Source organism: Hemiscyllium ocellatum, chromosome 2 (assembly GCF_020745735.1).
Source record: "Hemiscyllium ocellatum isolate sHemOce1 chromosome 2, sHemOce1.pat.X.cur, whole genome shotgun sequence".
NCBI lineage: Eukaryota > Metazoa > Chordata > Chondrichthyes > Orectolobiformes > Hemiscylliidae > Hemiscyllium > Hemiscyllium ocellatum.
Genome location: NC_083402.1, coordinates 56,094,658 through 56,113,696, shown reverse-complemented (window position 1 = coordinate 56,113,696; position 19,039 = coordinate 56,094,658). Strand labels below are relative to the sequence as shown.

Here is a 19,039-nt window from a genome sequence, read left to right as displayed (position 1 = left end):
GCAATCTTCTTCCTAACCTCTCCGCCCCCACCCCACTCCGGCCTATCACCCTCACCTTGACGTCCTTCCACCTATCACATCTCCATCGCCCCTCCCCCAAGTCCCTCCTCCCTACCTTTTATCTTAACCTGCCTGCCACCCTCTCCTCATTCCTGATGAAGGGCTTATGCCCGAAACGTCGAATTTCCTATTCCTTGGATGCTGCCTGACCTGCTGTGCTTTAACCAGCAACACATTTTCAACTGTGATCTCCAGCATCTGCAGACCTCATTTTTTACCCAGAGGTATGAGGGAAGCAGTTTGTGCAGAGAACAAGAGAAAACTCCAGAAATAAAGTTAGATATCCTGAAGAGAAAAGAAGAAAAATTGATGAATATGTACATACACCGAAAGGGAAAGTAAGGGAGTGACCTAAGAGAGTTCTTATCTCTCACAACATTTCATTGCCACCAATAAGAAAATGCTCCATGTGCCAAAACTGCAAGAGACAGTCAAAGGGCAAGAAAATAATTTTTAACTAGGGCTGTAAAGTCAGGAATGCCTCAGAATTTATTTTGAGTTGAATAGAATAGCAATTCAGCAGCACATGTATATTTACAAAACATAAAAATGGTACATTTTATAGGTTACCATACAATAGCACCTAAATTAATGACAGAAGTTTTAAACAAGAAGAAGGAAAAAGTAAAAATTCATCACAGTTTGATTAATGACTCCTTGGTTTGAGGTACTCTGGAAATCCAGTCCAAAACCTCCACGACAGGATGAGACCTCCATGCTAGGACAAGAATGCCACCTTAGGCTCAGAACACCCCTCCTGGACAAGATCACCCCACCAGGTACCAAACCTATACCACCATTCCAAGCCATTGGAAGCCACCTTGTCAATAGGCCTGGCCTGGGAGAAGCTGTCTTCCCCAAAGTTGTTAAAAGAAGGCATGGAATCATAACAAATATAAACAGAAAGAAAATATTGTAAAGCAGACAGAGTAGTTGGGCTCTGGGCTGCTGGGTTGAGGAGCCAGCGCGTTGTGCTGCCACCCTGTCGCCATCTTGAAAAAAGGACACTGAAGAAGAATAAATGTATCAACACCAAGGGGAGGTATCTATCAGAAGAAGAAACAAGAGATTTGAAAGGGTCAGACTCATTATTTAAACTGTGATTTGAGCAGGAAGACTTAAAAAGGCACCTATTAGAGAAGTTAATTTTGAAAATTATGTAGAAGGAAGTACCTGGTGGTTTAGAGATGGAAAAACATCCATCTTTCATGTGAAGAAATGGTAAAACTCTGTTGTTTGGTTGCAGTAAGTGGGAATACCTAGAAAAGGTGGGATAGCCCGGTAAATAGTGTGGCAATACAATATTCCAAAGATATAGAATTTTAAAAATAGAAAGCAGTGAATCACTACAGAGCAGTTAGTTAATAGACTTTGAAGATTTATTGAAGAATTTAATACAATATTACAGCAATACCAAGTTTAAAAATAACTCGCAAATAATGAAAATACTGTACAATGTTGTACAAAATCTACAGTAATTGAATTTAAATCAATGATGAATTAAAGAATACAAATTCAAGAAACTGCAGGTTACAAACAGTATTGGATGACACAGATTTAAACCAGCTCCAGAAAAATAAAAATTAAGAAAAAATATCACAAATGAATGGGGAAAGATGGTAGGGAAATTCAGGGCAGGATTTATAACGTTATACAGTATGATCCTGGGGAGTGCTGCCAACAAAGAGACCTTGGAGTGCAAATTCATAGTTCCTTGAAAATGGAGGTACAAGTAGACAGGATCGTGAAGAAGGCATTTGGAATACTTGCCTTTAGTGGTCAGTACATTGAGTATAGGAGTTGGGAGGTCATGTTGCAGCTGTACAGGACATTGGCTGGGCCACTTTTGGAATGCTGCATTCAGTTCTGGTCTCCTTGTGATAGGAAGGGTGGTGTTCAACCTGAAAGGGTTAAAACAATATTTACAAGGATGTTACCAGGGTTGGAGGGTTGAACTAGAGGGAAAGGCTGCTTAGGCTGGGGCTGTAACCCCATCAGGCCAGAGACATTGTTATTTTTCATCTGTTGCGGCTAAATTCTTCTGCTCTTTCATGGATAAGAGTCATAAATGGATTGTGCCACACTCAACTACAGAATAGGTGGTAGAGTACAAGCTGCCTCTGTGGATTCACAATTGAGGAGTCGTTAGAAATGTTCTTTGCAACATTAATGAATGGCATTGTCACCTTTAAGAAAGGATACATAATCCTGTGAATGAAGGGGATTTTGCCCATTTGTCCTTAGTCTGCAGTTTGTAAAGGGACCTGATGGCTTCAGAAAAGCTTCGCATGTCATGATGGCCAGCATATTATTGGATCTCTGGACTGTGTCTCCTTACCATATTTCATTTATCTTACGGAAAGCTCATCTGCACAAATAAGGAAAGCTGTTTTACTTTCCTAAAAGACATTAATGAACCAGATGGGTTTTTAACAACAATGCTTACAGAGTTATTGGTCGACTTTTCATTAAATATGTTTATCAAATTCTCCCTTTGGCTGTGGTGGGATTTGAACCCAGAATATAACCTGGCTTCTGGATTATTAATCTAGTGATTATACTGCTATGCCATAGTCTCCTATTCAGCACAGTGATAATGACACGCAGAGTACCCTCACTGTGAAGACAGGACTTCATCTCATTAAAGATTGTGCTGTTCACCCCCAGTGACAATTGTGGATGGGTGATAACAGCTGGCTTCTCCAGTGATACTCACATATGTGAATCAACAGAAGATAATTGGAAGCTCATGATTTGAGCAAAAATATACTCTTTCATGATGAAGGGCTTTTGCCCGAAACATCGATTTTCCTGTTCCTCGGATGTTGCCTGACCTGCTGTGCTTTTCCAGCACCACTCTAATCTAGACTCTGATTTCCAGCATCTGCAGTCCTCAATTTTGCCTAGTTGATTTTAACCCTACTGTGAATCCTCTTGCAAGGATGCCTACCTTGAAGAGGTTCTCCTCCTCTCTCTACAAGAATCTCAGTGAGTCTCTTTCTCATTGCAATCCCCAGGTCATCTCCTCTGCCCTACTTCATTCCTGATGAAGGGCTTTTGCGATTTTCCTGCTCCTCGGATGCTGCCTGACCTGCTGTGTTTATCCAGCACCAATCTAATCTAGACAAAAATATACTCCAGCCTCTTGCCATTTCGTTAGAATTTTAGCTACAAGTTAAATTAAACTGTTCAGAGCAGCAGAAAGTAAAGCTGTTTTATATATATATCCTGATATTGTTTCTTACTTTAGAAGTGCTCCTGTGTCTGTATTTATTTATAATCAAACTGTGAGATTTTAACTTGATAGGGGAAGATTCTTTCTGTGCTGCGAAGCTGCCTCCTCCACCTCCTCTCCAGTAGTTGGGTGTGGAGAGGATTGGATTGGTATCATGCAGTACATTAGTTGTGGCTGTCCACAGATAACTGGATTTCCTGCTGTAATGACTGTGGAGTCACTGCTTTTAATATTTATATGCACCTTGTAGTGGTTCTGTCTGGTCTTCACTGCTTTGTGCGTTTGATTGTTGCACTCATCCACACTAAGGTAAGTACCCTGTCTTTTATTTGTCTGACTTGAGTTGACAAACGAGCCAAAAGGACCATTGCTTAGGCAGAGCTCTCTGTCAAACTTAGTTAACTACATAAGTTACTATTGTAGGCTTGCCTTGGGTTTAATTCAGGAGCCTGTAAATAATGTGATCGTGTGGAGCTACTATCTAAAGGGGCTGATATTAACCCCAGAAAGTTCATGGGCCTGTTCTACAGCTGCATTTCAACTTTGCTGTATTGAACTGAAGATGACAGCTGTGTCAGTGGAAGTGGAATATTTCAAACTCTGTTCTGGTTAACAGTCACAGGTTGTTAATAGGTAATGAAGGAGTGGAATTTAATTCCTTTAGTATACTAGATAGGAGTGGGGGTGATTGTTATCAGATCAGCACAAACTGGATAGTTCAATCCCTATTAAGTAGTGTTCTCACAATAAATACATATTTATAACAAGCTTTTTTTCATAAAAATGTAACTTTTGTAATTTTTGTCCAATTAGACATATCTTCTTGAAATATTTGAAGTTCCCTGGGTAATAAATGATACATCATTAAGCAATTTACTTAAGCAAAAGAAATACCATGTCGGGTTATTGATTTCCAGAGCATAAGGCAGCTTAATTAAGGAAAGAAGAAGGCTTTGTCAATTCACAAAAACCTTTTTTTTATTGAGCACTTCAATTGAGTAGTATTACCAGGCTGATGAGATATGTCCTTTTGAATAGCATTATTTTCAAACTAATGATTCTAACATTACAAAGGCAGCCATAAAACTGACACTGTTGTTTGTTTTAAGAGCACTATGATTCTGAAGTAGCAGCATAGCACTGCTGCCTAATTTGTCCAAGTAACAAACTGAAGCCAAGTTATGTGTGCAATTCCCCTCCGATTTAAATATTATTACTAGCTTAGTGCTAGTATCTTCATGTGTTAATGTTAATGCCACATCCACATGAAGAAAATGCTAATTGAAGTGCTTTTCTAACAGGCTTCAGTTGTTTTCATTAAAACAAAAAGAAAATAATGATTGATAATTAAAATTTCCATGGTGTAGGGCAATGAGCTTTCATTATAATAAATGATCTCAGTTTGGAGTTCAATCTGTTTTGCAAAGTTTAACAGTATTATTGAAAAGGAGATTTTCTTACCTATGGCCAGTGGCTATAGTTAGCTGGCAATCCCATTCTGTGCATTAACGGTTTTCTTAATCTTAGTCATAACACAAATGTTTCTCGTTTAGTTTACCCTCCAAATGTATTGCTTTAGTTCCATTTGCTTCCTTTGTTTTTGCAGATTAAAAAAAATCTGCAAAACATAATAATTGAAATATCACAGCATCTTCTTTCAGAAGAATTTTACATTATATCCAGAGGATCAAACAGCGTTGTACATATTACCTCTATCCACAAGTCTCATTCACAATCTTTCCAATAATTTCATGATTTTCTAAATGTCCTATTCTTAATAATGGATTCCAGCATTTTCCTTTATACTGATCTCAAGTTAGAATTTTAAATGTGAGGCCATGGTGAGGGCAGCATTTATTTGCTCATTTCTGACTGCACTCAATAAGGATGTGGGGATCAGCTTTCTTCAATTGTTGCTATTTGCTGATAATTCTGGAATTGAAAGCTAGCCTCAGTAACAGTAACCATAAAACTACTTGTTTCTGTGCTGTGCAAAGCCAAATCTTGATTGGAGGGCTAACTGTAGTTTTGCACATTGGCCTAGAGAAATCTTGTCAAGAATGTGTAAGATTGTCATGGGAAGTTTTTCCAAATACTTTTTGCTATCCTGAGTGCTACACTAAATGATGTTGTAGTGCAATCAAATAGTGCCCAAGTAGTTCGCTCAAAGTCATGCAATTGATGACCCATCACAGGATATTATTGTGTTATTGAGACTGAAAGCCAAATCTTCATTTAGCATTGCACATTTGTTTTTAGTTTGCCTGAGCCAATTGTTATTTATTTGTGTCAGTCTATCCCCAGGCTGTGTTGGATAGACAGTTGTGATTGCATCTGATCCCTTGCCCAACATTGCTACCCTTGGTCCAGAATCACATACTATCACTACTGATTAACTGAGTACTTCAGAAAATAAATCTCCAAATTACTTTCACATCGAATCTAGGCAGCTTTGAAAAAAAGAAGCACTTGCATCGTGTTAGTTAAGGACAAGAGCAAATCCAGACCAAAGTGCAATGCAACCTAACAGTTCAAATTCATCCCCAAAATGATAATATTTTTAAAATTTTACTTTGTCCAAAATGAATATGTTCATCTGAGCAAGAGTTCATCAGAGGTAGTGATGTGGCCCTGAATTGTGTTTTATCATGCTGGAAACAGGAGTTTCATTTTTCAGGTAGAGGACAGGTTGTATCAGTGAGTGGTCTAATCGGTTCCATGTATTAAATATCATTTCAAGTTATGAACTTGTTCATGAATTTTCTCCAGTGCTTATGGGAAGACAGCCGAGACCACAAGGATGGTTATGATCATAAATACATTTATTATTAGTATCAAATGAGTTAAAAATAGAAGGAACCATTAAAAAAGGGCACCTAACATGAACATAAGTTGCATGAAGCTGAAACACATATTGAGTTGTATATTTCTATCAAAAAGTATACATACCGCTTCTCAATTTTCTGCTTCTCTAGGATGCTTTGTTTTTCAAGAATACTGTTGCTCTCTTGAAAGAAACATTTTCTTTTGAAAACCAGGTTGGTTCTAACCCAGATAATTGTTAACTGTTATTCTGTTGTTGCTATACTCAATACAGAAATTAATTGTAAGATATGAAAACTGACTTTTCTCAGTGACCTGGAATAATGTTTTATAATTTTATAGAAATATTTAAAAGGGACCTAAGGGGCAATTTTTTTCACGCAGAGGATAGTATGTGTATGGAATGAACTGCCAGAGGACGTTGTGGAGGCTGGTACAATTACAACATTTAAAAGGCATTTTGATGGTAGTATGAATATGAAGGATTGAGAGGGATTTGGGCCAAATGCTGGCAAATGGGACTAGATTAATTTAGGATATCTGGTCAGCATGGATGAGTTGGACTGAAGCTGTTTTATGCTGTACATCTCAATGACTCTATGAAGTCATAAGGGCAGCATGGTGGCTCAGTTGTTAGCACTGATTATTGAATCCTAACAGTGTGGAAGCAGGCCATTAGGTCCATTGAATCCACACACTGATCGTCCAAAGAGCATTCCACCTAGACCCACCTCCTATCCTGTCCCTTGTAACCCTGCATTTCCCATGGTTAACTAACCTAAACTTCCCTGGACAACATGGACAATTTAGTATGGCCAATGCAACTAACCTGCGCATCTTTGGACAGTGGGAGGAAACAGGAGCACCCAGAAGAAACCCATGCAGACACAAAAAGAATGTGCAAATTCCACACATACGGTTGCATAAGGGTGGAATCGAACCTGGGTTCCTGCTGCTGTGAGACAGGAACTCCCACTGCTGCCTTACAGTGCCAAGAACCTGGATTAAATTCCAGCCTTGGGCGTGGTATTTGCACATTCTCCCCAAGTCTTCATGGGTTTCCACCAAGTGTTCCGGTTTCTTCCTACTGTCAAAAGATGTGCATGTTAAGTGGATCAACCATGCCCAAGTGTCCAGGGATGCATAGGTTTGGTGAATTATGTAGGGTAAATGTGGGGGTGATGGGAATAGGATAGAGGGGCTGGGTTTGGGTGGGATGCTGTTTGGAGGGTGGTTGCAGATTTGATTGGCCAAATGGCCTCTTACTGAACTGGACTCTTTGAACCTGCTGCACAATTTAGTAAGATTGTGGCTGATTTTCAACATCAATTCAATTTTCGTGACAAATCACCATTGATTTGATCCCTTTTGAGTCCAAAAATCTATCAACCTCTGCCTTAAACATGCTCAACAATAAAACAGCCATAGCCGTCTGAGGTAGAGAATTCCAAAGATTCACAATGCTTTAAATTAAAGAAAAATCTCTTGACGTCTATCCAAAAAGGCTGATCACTTATCCTGACACAATAAAAAATCAACTATGTTGGCTTGCTAATGAATTCCCATCTCCAGCCACTTTTCTGTGGTGGATTGCGTGTCATGCTGGGATGCCAGCTTAGATTGGTGAGTGCTTAATAATTGACAACTTTCATACCACAGTAATTTTAATGAGCATGCAAAGCTTCCCTGTCTGTGCAGGTCTTGGTAATATAATGGAGACAGATTCACATTGGGAGTGGAACTGAGTGAGAACATTTTTTAATTTATTGTTTCACAATATCATCCCTAATTGCTCTTGTACTGAATGGCTTTTTAGACCATTTCAGAGGTCAATTAGGAATCAACTGCAGTGCATAGTCTAGAGTCACATATATGAAAGATCAGATAAGGATGGCAGATTTCCTTCCTTTAATGACATGAGTGAACCAGATGGGTTTTTGCGGCAATTGAGATTAGTTTTCAATTCCAGATTTCATGAATTGAATTCAGCTGTCATAGTAGGATTTGAACATATGGTTCCAGAGCATTAGCCAGGCACTCTGGGTTACTTGGAGAAAGTGAGGACTGCAGATGCTGGAGATCAGAGCTGAAAAATGTGTTGCTGGAAAAGCGCAGCAGGTCAGGCAGCATCCAAGGAGCAGGAGAATCGACGTTTCGGGCATAAGCCCTGAAAAAGGGCTTATGCCTGAAACATCGATTCTCCTGCTCCTTGGATGCTGCCTGACTCTGGATTACTTGTTCAGAGGCATGCACACGTCACCATCTCTTCTGAATTAATATGGATGTGTTTCATTGTTTATGAGCTGAAAATAGCAATGCTACTGTTCTGCCATGCTCTGTTACTGATTAACAATTCATTGGTGATGGCTGTGATCATTATGGAACTTATGCTGTGGCAGCCACTCCATTTATATTACCTCCGGGCTTCGCTTGCTGTTTGGCCCTCAGCCACAATGTCACTGGTGCTGCAGTGAGGAGTGCTGCTCTCCCTTGCAGTCAATCACACTATTTACCTCCTGCCTCTGAACCTGCCCACTGCCTCTATTTACAAGGCAAATGCCTAATATTGGCCAAATGTAGAGGTGAGCAAAATCAGACGCAGAATCATCCCTGCCATCAGACTATCTTCAAATTAGAAGAAATTCAGCTCTGTGTATCCTACTTATAGTTTAATTTCCTGTTGAGCAGTGTATAATCAACACGTTTTGATACATTACACTTTGTCCCTTCACCCAAATCAATAAAATACATAGTTAATAGTTGAGGCCTCAGCAGGGATCTTTGCGACACACCACTTATAGGATTTTGGTGCTCATGATAATCTTGTCACAACATTCACCACTTAACAAAATATATGCAAGGGTGGAGTGAACCTTGTGACAATCTCCCAGACTTGAACTCAAGATTAAGGGAGGAAGCATATTGCACTGCATTATATCAACAACTCTGTTAATGAATATTTTTAGTTGTATAACCTAAGCCAGCATCCAGTTGTAATGTAGCAATTAAAATATTTCAACATTTTCAATACCATCTGTGAGAGCCTCTTTATCAGCTTCCTTGATAGAGCTAGGCTACAGTTTTTTTTATTTTAAGGATTACTTTTCCTGCAAGATATTCTACATTCTTTTAATGAAGCCACACTGTGTCAGACTACACCCTCAGTAAAATGGGCTGCAATGGGGTCCTAATGTCCATCTGTTTAAAATGCCAAACTGATGAAGGGTATCAATTTGCTACATATTTACAGACATTTCACCACTTGTAGCAACTAGCAAGCATATTTGACAGCATTGCATTTCAACCCAAAAATCCTATTGCCTGTTCATTGATCCCTGAGAGGCAAAAGTGCAACATCACAGAAAAACAAAACAGTTATGGACAACTAAGGAGATAAGGGATAGCATAAAACTCAAAGAAAGAGCATGCAAAAATGCAAAAAACAGCACATGTCCTGCAGAATGGGAAAGATACAAAAACCAGCAAAGGGCCACAAAGCAACTTAAAAGAGCTATTGAAAGGGACGAGGAAAGGAAACTTACAAGGACATAAAAATTAATAAGAACAAATGTTATAGTTATATAAAGGGAAAACAGGTGGCCAGGAGCAATGCTTTCCTCACAAAGACTGAAAGTGATGATATTGTTAATTACAATGGAGGAATGGCAGGTTTGTTGAATAATTACTTTGCCTCAGTATTTACAGTGGAAAAGGAGGATGGCTTGCCGGAGATCCTAAGGAGAATAATAATGGATTGAGGACAGAGGATGACTAAAATTAATGTAAGAAAACATTAATAAGGAGGAAATTAATTGAACTAAAGAGTGACAAATCTCCAAGACCTGATATTTTCTATATAAATGAAGTAGATTGGTCATTTGTCCCAGAAAACATATCAATAGAATTTACAATCAAGTTATTGCTACTATTCCTGATGTATACTGTTTTGTACAATGGTAATGATTCAGATCTCTATGGACTAATTGTATATGAATAAATATAAGAAAGCAAAGGTTTACCCTGTCTCACAATAGCAAAGAATTCTTAAATAGTCAAGGATTATAAACTATACGGAGTTTGATCTCAACTAAAAACTAATCAATGTTTCTTGTGCCATGGCCATCTGTGCACCAAAGTTCATCCAAATATATCAATTTGTTTGATTTTTAGAGATTGTAATAACAAAAAAAAATCAAAGAAAAAGGAGTAAAATAGTTATAAACTGTCACTTTTGCTGATGTAAAAAATGAATGTCTTTTCTCAATTGCAACCAAGGTTTGCATGTTTTCAGTCACTTCTCTTTCTATATTGCAATTATGCAGCTGTTCCTTTAGGATTTTCCAGCTAGGTTGATGGCTTCTATTTATGAAGCTTAAAAAAATAGTTTTATTAAGAGTGCCCTTTTTACTTGGGATTCTCACTAGGGATTCCTGATGAAGAGCTTATGCCTGAAACATCGACTCTCCTGCTCCATGGATGCTGCCTGACCGACTGTATTTTTCCAGCATCACACCTTTTGAGTCTTCAGGCCAATCCAGGCAAATAACCTAAAAGACTTTTTTTTAAAGTGAATTCACCTCATTACTCAATGTTAATGGGTCATGTAAATAATTCCAGGGTCTAGATCTGCATCTTCACCAAAAACTGATCAGTTCATCTTTGGTCTTTTCCTATCTTTGTGCCAAATTTTGTTGATATGTGTTTGCCAACAAACAGGATTGCAAACAAAATCAATGCCCACAACTTTAATACATTTGCAAATTTTCCTGTTTTCTTAATGATTTGTTCAAACTTCATAATATTAGAGACCAGGAACTTCCTTGACTCAGATTTCAAGTCAATTTTTTAAAAAAGTATTCTATAATGGGATGTGAAAGCCAGTGCTAAGCCAGGATTTGTTGTAGATACCTGGCTGCACTCAGTAAGGAGGTAGTGATCTGCTTTCTTCAATTGCTGCTATCAGCTGATCATTCTGGAATTGAAAGGTATTCAAAGTAACAGTGACTATGAAATTATCTGGCTCAATGACAGAAGATATTGATGGCATTCTAAAACTATAGTCAGGAGCAAAACTGGGAGAGGCAAAAACAATATGATAGCTACTCAAAACAAAAGTAATTGTAAAATTAATAGGTCGATAAAGTGTGGCGATGGAAAAAGCACAGCAGGTCAGGCAGCTTCTGAGGAGCAAGAAAGTCGATGTTTTGGGCTTAACCCTAACGGCTCGAAGGCCAATAGGACTCCTGGATATGATGGGTGCATCCAGGGATGTTAAGGGAAGTAGATAACAGAGGTAGTGAATGAACCGTGAGTAATCTCCCAAGAATCCATACATTCTGGAAAAGCCACACATACTTAGAAAACTACCAATGCAGAACTTCTCATCAAAAAATGGAGGAGACAAAAGAAGTTATAAAGGATTTGATAGCAAATCATTAGGGATAAACAGATTTTGGTCAAAAAGATAATCAAGAGTTATTGGGAAAAGGCAGGGGATCATCGGACCAGCCATGATCTCATTGAAAGGCAGGGCAGTGCCAGTTGGTCCAATGGCCTACTTCTGCTCCAAAATCCTATGTCTTAACTGCCTGTTAGTGCTTGTCCTGGTAGCCCAAGTTATCAGTCAATGGCTTGACCGTGTTTCTGTATGGCAAAATGTGATGCCAATCTCACACCTGCTCCTTATACCAACTACGTGAAATATACTACATGACTTCAACCAAATGATATTGTCTCAAAGTCAAAGGGACGTTTCCTCTGTCACATCAAGGGAGACACCCTTCAATCAGAGAGTATTGCCACAGTAAATTGGAGGTAGCCTCCAATCTCAGTTCAGCATCTTGGACAGGATGAATTGGCCGTTTAGTAAAAGCCACTAACATTTCAACCAACAAACACACATAATCATTTATTCAATATGCTCCTGTTCGATGCCTTTCAGAGTTGCGAATGCCTGTTATTGCATATCTCAACCAAACTGGATGAATTCATAAACCTGATTTGTTCACTCTTGTGTGGCTTGGTAGAAAATGGTACTCATTACAGAATCTAAGAGCTTAATCTTTGATTCCTGAAAACACTAGGACAATCTACTTAGTTTGGGGACCTAAGAATTGGAGTCCCTTGTGAAAGGGAAGAAGGCGGCATATGTAAAGATGAGGCGTGAAGGTTCAGTAGGGGCGATTGAGAGTTATAAGGTAGCCAGGAAGGAGCTAAAGAGGGAGCTAAGAGAAGCGAGAAGGGGACATGAAAAGTCTTTAGCTGGTAGGATTAGGGAAAACCCAAAGGCTTTCTATAGGTATGTCAAGAATAAAAGGATGACTAGGGTAGGTATCGGTCCAGTCAAGGATAGTAGTGGGAAGTTGTGTGTGGAGGCGGAGGAGATTGGAGAGACATTAAATCAGTACTTTTCATCAGTATTCACTCAGGAACAGGACACTGTTGCTGATGTGAATATGGAATCACAAATAATTAGAATGGATGCCCTGGAAATATGCAGGGAAGAGGTTTTGGGAATATTGGAAAGGATGAATATAGATAAGTCTCCTGGGCCTGATGGCATTTACCCCAGGATCCTATGGGAAGCTAGGGAGGAGATAGCAGAGCCATTGGCCTGGATTTTTATGTCGTCATTGTCAACGGGAATAGTACCAGAGGACTGGAGGATAGCGAATGTGGTCCCATTGTTCAAGAAAGGGAGTAGGGATAGCCCTAGTAACTATAGGCCAGTGAGTCTGACTTCAGTGGTGGGCAAAGTCTTAGAGAGAATGGTAAGGGATAAGATTTATGAACATCTGGGTAGGAATAACGTGATCAGGGATAGCCAGAATGGTTTTGTGAAGGGCAGGTCGTGCCTCACAAACCTTATTGAGTTCTTTGAGAAGGTGACTAAGGAAGTGGACGAGGGTAAAGCAGTAGATGTTGTGTATATGGATTTTAGTAAGGCGTTCGATAAGGTTCCCCATGGTAGGCAAATGCTAAAACTACGGAGGTATGGCATTGAGGATACATTAGAGGTTTGGATTAGGAATTGGCTGGCTGGAAGGAGACAGAGGGTAGTAGTTGATGGATTATGTTCATCTTGGAGCGCAGTTACTAGTGGTGTACCACAAGGATCTGTTTTGGGACCATTGCTTTTTGTTATCTTTATAAATGATCTAGAGGAAGGGCTTGAAAGCTGGGTAAGCAAGTTTGCGGATGACACAAAAGTCGGTGGAGTTGTGGATAGTGAGGAAGGAAGTGGTAGGTTACAGCGGGATATAGATAAGTTGCAGAGCTGGGCGGAAATGTGGCAAATGGAATTCAATGTAGCTAAGTGCGAAGTCGTTCACTTTGGTAGGAATAACAAGATGATGGATTACTGGGCTAATGGTAGGCTACTTGGTAGTGTGGATGAGCAGAGGGATCTTGGTGTCCATGTACACAGATCTCTGAAAGTTGCCACCCAGGTAAATAGTGCTGTGAGGAAGGCATATGGTGTACTGGGCTTTATTGGCAGAGGAATTGAGTTCCGGAGTCCTGAGGTCATGTTGCAGTTGTATAAGACTCTGGTGAGGCCTCATCTGGAGTATTGTGTGCAGTTTTGGTCGCCATACTATAGGAAGGATGTGGAAGCTTTAGAACGAGTGCAGAGGAGGTTTACCAGGATGTTGCCTGGAATGGTAGGAAAATCTTATGAGGAAAGGCTGAGGCACTTGGGGCTGTTCTCATTGGAGAAGAGAAGGTTTAGGGGAGATCTGATAGAAGTGTATAAGATGATTAGGGGTTTAGATAGGGTAGATACTAAGAACCTTTTACCGCTAATGGAGTCAGGTGTTACTAGGGGACATAGCTTTAAATTAAGGGGTGGTAGGTATAGGACAGATGTTAGGGGTAGATTCTTCACACAGCGGGTTGTGAGTTCATGGAATGCCCTGCCCGTATCAGTGGTGAACTCTCCTTCTTTATGGTCATTTAAGCGGGCATTGGATAGGCATTTGGAAGTTATTGGGCTAGTATAGGTTAGGTAGGATTCGGTCGGCGCAACATCGAGGGCCGAAGGGCCTGTACTGCGCTGTATCCTTCTATGTTCTATGTTCTATGTAAACCACTCTTCAATTATTTTTGCAACATTTTTTGGAAGGATAGATTGCTTTTCTCTAACTATGTGCCACATGCACTGCACTGCAAATCTTGATTGATCAAAAATGTAATGAGGTTTAGAATTTTTACAGATTTTTGAAGGATCATTTTTCAAAGAGAAACATTTTTTGTGCTTTATGTCAGACTACTTTTAGAATCTGCAGTATGAAATATTTCATAAGTTATTATTCATCATTGTTGCTCAGCAAGTACACTGACAACGCTGCATTACTCATGAATCCAAGGTTACACTACATATATCCATGCCATCCTGACATACCTTTTCATATAGCCTATGGATAAAATTAAAGAAACTTTAGTAGGCATCATCATCATCATTGGTGGACCCTTGCAGATAGGGATGACTGTCTTCCACTCTCAGGGTGAGCCCGTAGGTGGCTGTACAGACTGATGCAGTTACTGCAGGCTCTGTTACACTTGGGTCGGAAGGTGGTTGCAGGTAGGGGTGGGTGGGGCATTGGTGTGACAGTATGCCCCTTTCGCTGTTTTTGGACGGCCAGTATCAAGGTGCCCAATGCCTTCCCAATGCTCCTCCTCCACTTCGGAAGGTTTGGGCCAGTGATTCCCAGGTGTCTATGGAAACACTGCATTCTACCAGTGAGGCCTTGTGGGTATCACTGAAGCGCTTCCTCTGTCCGCGTGGGGCTTGCTTGCTGTTTCGGAGCTGGTAGTAGAGCACCTGCTTGAGGATTCTTTCATCAGTCATACGGATGACATGCCCAGTCCATCGCAGCCAATCACGGGTGATCAGTGCCTCAGTGTTGGGGATGTTGGCCTGACAGAGGATGTCATTGCTGTGTCCTTTTTCCCAGCGGATTTGCACTATCTTGCACAGGCAGCAATGATGGTATTACTCCAATGCCTCGAGGTGTCTGGTGGAGCCAGTCTACACCCCAGAGCCATATATGAGGGCAGGAACTATCACAGCTCTGTAAACTATGATCTTGGTGTTGGATCTGATGTTGCTGTTTTCGAATACCTTTTTCCTCAGGCAGCTGAAGGCTGCACTAGCACACTGGAGACGATGCTGGTTCTCTTCATCACTAACAGCTTCAGCTGACAGGATACTCCTTAGATATTGGAAGTGGTAAACATTCTCCATGGCCTCCCTGTGGACCTTGATAATCAAGATTTTGCTCCACAATGTTGGGTCAGGTTGGTGGAGGATCTTCGCCTTATGGATGTTCAGGGCAAGAAACATCACATAGAACATAGAACATAGAATATTACAGCGCAGCACAGGCCCTTCGGCCCTCGATGTTGCACCGACCTGTCATACCAATCTGAAGCCCATGTAACCTACACTATTCCATATACGTCCATATGCTTGTCCAATGACAACTTAAATGTACTTAAAGTTGGCGAATCTACTACCATTGCAGGCAAAGCATTCCATACCCTTACTACTCTCTGAGTAAAGAAACCACCTCTGACATCTGTCCTATATCTATCACCCCTCTATTTAAGGCTATGCCCCTCGTGCTCGCTGTCACAATGCATGGAAAAAGGCTCTCCCTGTCCACCCTATCTAACCCTCTGATTATCTTATATGTTTCTATTAAGTCACCTCTCAACCTTCTTCTCTCTAACGAAAACAGCTTCAAGTCCCTCAACCTTTCCTCGTAAGACCTTCTCTCCATACCAGGCAACATCCTGGTAAATCTCCTCTGCACTCCTTCCAAAGCTTCCACATCCTTCTTATAATGCGGTGACTAGAACTGTACACAATACTCCAAGAGTGGCCGCACTAGAGTTGTGTACAACTGTAGCATAACCTCATGGTTCCGGAACTCGATCCCTCTATTAATAAAAGCTAAAACACTGTATGCCTTCTTAACAACCCTGTCAGCCTGGGTGGCAACTTTCAAGGATCTGTGTACCTGGACACCGAGATCTCTCTGCTCATCTACACTACCAAGAATCTTACCATTAGCCCAGTACTTTGCATTCCGGTTACTCCGACCAAAGTGAATCATCTCACACTTGTCCGCATTAAACTCCATTTGCTACCTTTCAGCCCAGCTCTGCAGCTTATCTATGTCTCTCTGTAGCCTACTACATCCTTCGTCACTATCCACAACTCCAACGACCTCAGTGTCACCTGCAAATTTACTAACCCACCCTTCCACACCCTCAACCAGGTCGTTTATAAAAATGGTGAACCACAGTGGACCCAACACCGACCCTTGCGGTACACCACCATATGTAACAGCAGTAGCGAGGCTAGTGGCTCTGAGGCACAGCGGGAAAGGATAAAGCTAAACAGGACCTTAGTGATAGGAGACTTGATAGTTAGGGGGACAAACAGGAGATTCTATGGCCACAAACAGGAATCCAGGTTGGTCTGTTACCTCCCAGGTGCCAGGGTCCAGAATGCCTCAGATCAACTGCAGAACATTGTGACTATTGTTCTATTAATTTTAAAATAGCTATGGAGAGTGACAAAACTGGTGCACGGGTTCAAGTTCTAAATTGGGGCAAGGCAAATTTTGATGTGAACTGAACCAAAGCTTGCAGTGGTTGATTGAAGTAGTTTGTTTACAGGCAAAAGAATCTCTGGCAAGTGAGACACATTTAAAAGTGAGATAGCTAGAGTTCAAGGTCTATATGCTCTTATGAGGGTGAAGGGCAAGGCTGGCAGAAATAGGCAGCCCTGGATGATAAGAGATATTGAGGCTTTGACCAAAAAAAAGGAAGCGTGGCTCAAGTACAGGCAGCTGGCAGTAAGGGAATCCCTGGAGGTATACACGGAATATAGGAGTTTACTGGAGAAGGAAACCAGCAGGGCGAAAAGGAGCACGAGATAGCCTTAGCTGAGAAGATTAGGGTGAATCTTCTCAGAGGTACTTTAAGTATATTAAAGGAAAAATAATAACTAGAGAGAGAATAGGGCCCCTCAAGGAACAAAGTGGACATGTATGTGTAGAACTGCAGGAGATGTGCGAGATTCTAAATGAATATTTCTCCTCTGTGTGGAGAAAGACATGAAGACATAGGAACTTTGGGAAGTTAGTGGTGATATCTTGGAGACAGTTGAAAATGCGTTGCTGGTTAAAGCACAGCAGGTCAGGCAGCATCCAAGGAATAGGAAATTCGACGTTTCGGGCATAAGCCCTTCATCAGGAATGAGGAGAGGGTGGCAGGCAGGTTAAGATAAAAGGTAGGGAGGAGGGACTTGGGGGAGGGGCGATGGAAATGTGATAGGTGGAAGGAGGTCAAGGTGAGGGTGATAGGCCGGAGTGGGGTGGGGGCGGAGAGGTTAGGAAGAAGATTGCAGGTTAGGAGGGCGGTGCTGAGTTGAGGGAACCGACAGAGACAAGGTGGGGGGAGGGGAAATGAGGAAACTGGAGAAATCCGAGTTCATCCCTTGTGGTTGGAGGGTTCCCAGGCGGAAGATGAGGCGTTCTTCCTCCAACCGTCATGTTGTTATGTTCTGCCGGTGGAGGAGTCCAAGGACCTGCATGTCCTCGGTGGAGTGGGAGGGAGAGTTAAAGTGTTGAGCCACGGGGTGGTTGGGTTGGTTGGTCCGGGCGTCCCTGAGGTGTTCTCTGAAGCGTTCCACAAGTAAGCGGCCCGTCTCCCCAATGTAGAGGAGGCCACATCGGGTGCAGCGGATGCAATAGATGATGTGTGTGGAGGTACAGGTGAACTTGTGGCGGATATGGAAGGATCCCTTGGGGCCTTGGAGGGATGTGAGTGAGGAGGTATGGGCACAAGTTTTACATTTCCTGCGCTTGCAGGGGAAGGTGCCAGGAGTGGAGGTTGGGTTGGTGGGGGGTGTGGACCTGACGAGGGAGTCACGAAGGGAGTGGTCTTTGCGGAACGCTGATAGGGGAGGGGAGGGAAATATATCCCTGGTGGTGGGGTCCGTTTGGAGGTGGCGGAAATGACAGCGGATGATACGCTGTATACGGAGGTTGGTGGGGTGGTAGGTGAGAACCAGTGGGGTTCTGTCTTGGTGGCGGTTGGAGGGGCAGGGCTCAAGGGCGGAGGAGCGGGAAATGGAGGAGATGCGGTGGAGGGCATCGTCGACCATGTTTGGGGGGAATCTGCGGTCCTTGAAAAAGGAGGCCATCTGGGCTGTGTGGTGTTGGAACTGGTCCTCCTGGGAGCAGATGCGGCGGAGACGAAGGAATTGGGGATATGGGATGGATTTTTTACAGTGGGCAGGGTGGGAGGAGGTGTAGTCCAGATAGCTGTGGGAGTCAGTCGGTTTATAGTCTGTGTTGAGTCGGTCGCCTGAGATAGAAATGGAAAGGTCTAGGAAGGGGAGGGAGGAGTCTGAGACAGTCCAGGTGAATTTGAGGTCGGGATGGAAGGTGTTAGTAAAGTTGATGAACTGTTCAACCTCCTCGTGGGAGCACGAGGCAGCGCCGATACAGTCATCGATGTAGCGGAGGAAAAGGTGGGGGATGGTGCCAGTGTAGTTGCGGAAGATGGACTGTTCCACATATCCTACGAAGACAGTCTATATCACAGTAAAAAAGGCATTGGATATATAAGAATGTGTAAAGATGGATACATCTCCTGGTCCAAGAGCATTGCAAGAGGTTAGAGAAGAAATTGCGGAGTTCCTGCCTGATAATTTTGCATCACTGTTACCCACGGGTGAGGGCCCAAAAGACTGGAGTGGAGCGAATGTTGTGCCATTATTCAAGAAGGGTTACAAAGAAAAACCTGGGAACTATAGACCAGTAAGCTGAACATCTGTGGTGGGTAAGTTACTTGAGAAGATTCTGAGGAAGAAAGACAGGGTTTGGTTTGGAGTAGTCAGCATAA

General features: G+C 41.8%; 1 protein-coding gene across 6 annotated transcripts in view; it reads left to right on the top strand.

Moving 5' to 3' along the window:
- The window catches only part of LOC132823183 (multiple C2 and transmembrane domain-containing protein 1-like), a 646,464-nt gene that overhangs the window by 171,735 nt on the left and 455,690 nt on the right, over window positions 1-19,039 (top strand). Inside the window, exon 1 of one of the 6 annotated variants that reach the window (XM_060836807.1) lies at window positions 3,508-3,604. The exons of the other annotated variants lie outside the window; for them this stretch is intronic. Coding sequence (XP_060692790.1) covers window positions 3,533-3,604 — 72 coding nt within the window. The 5' untranslated portion in view covers window positions 3,508-3,532. Of the gene's footprint in view, window positions 1-3,507; window positions 3,605-19,039 lie in introns of those variants that run through there. 6 annotated transcript variants of the gene reach the window in all.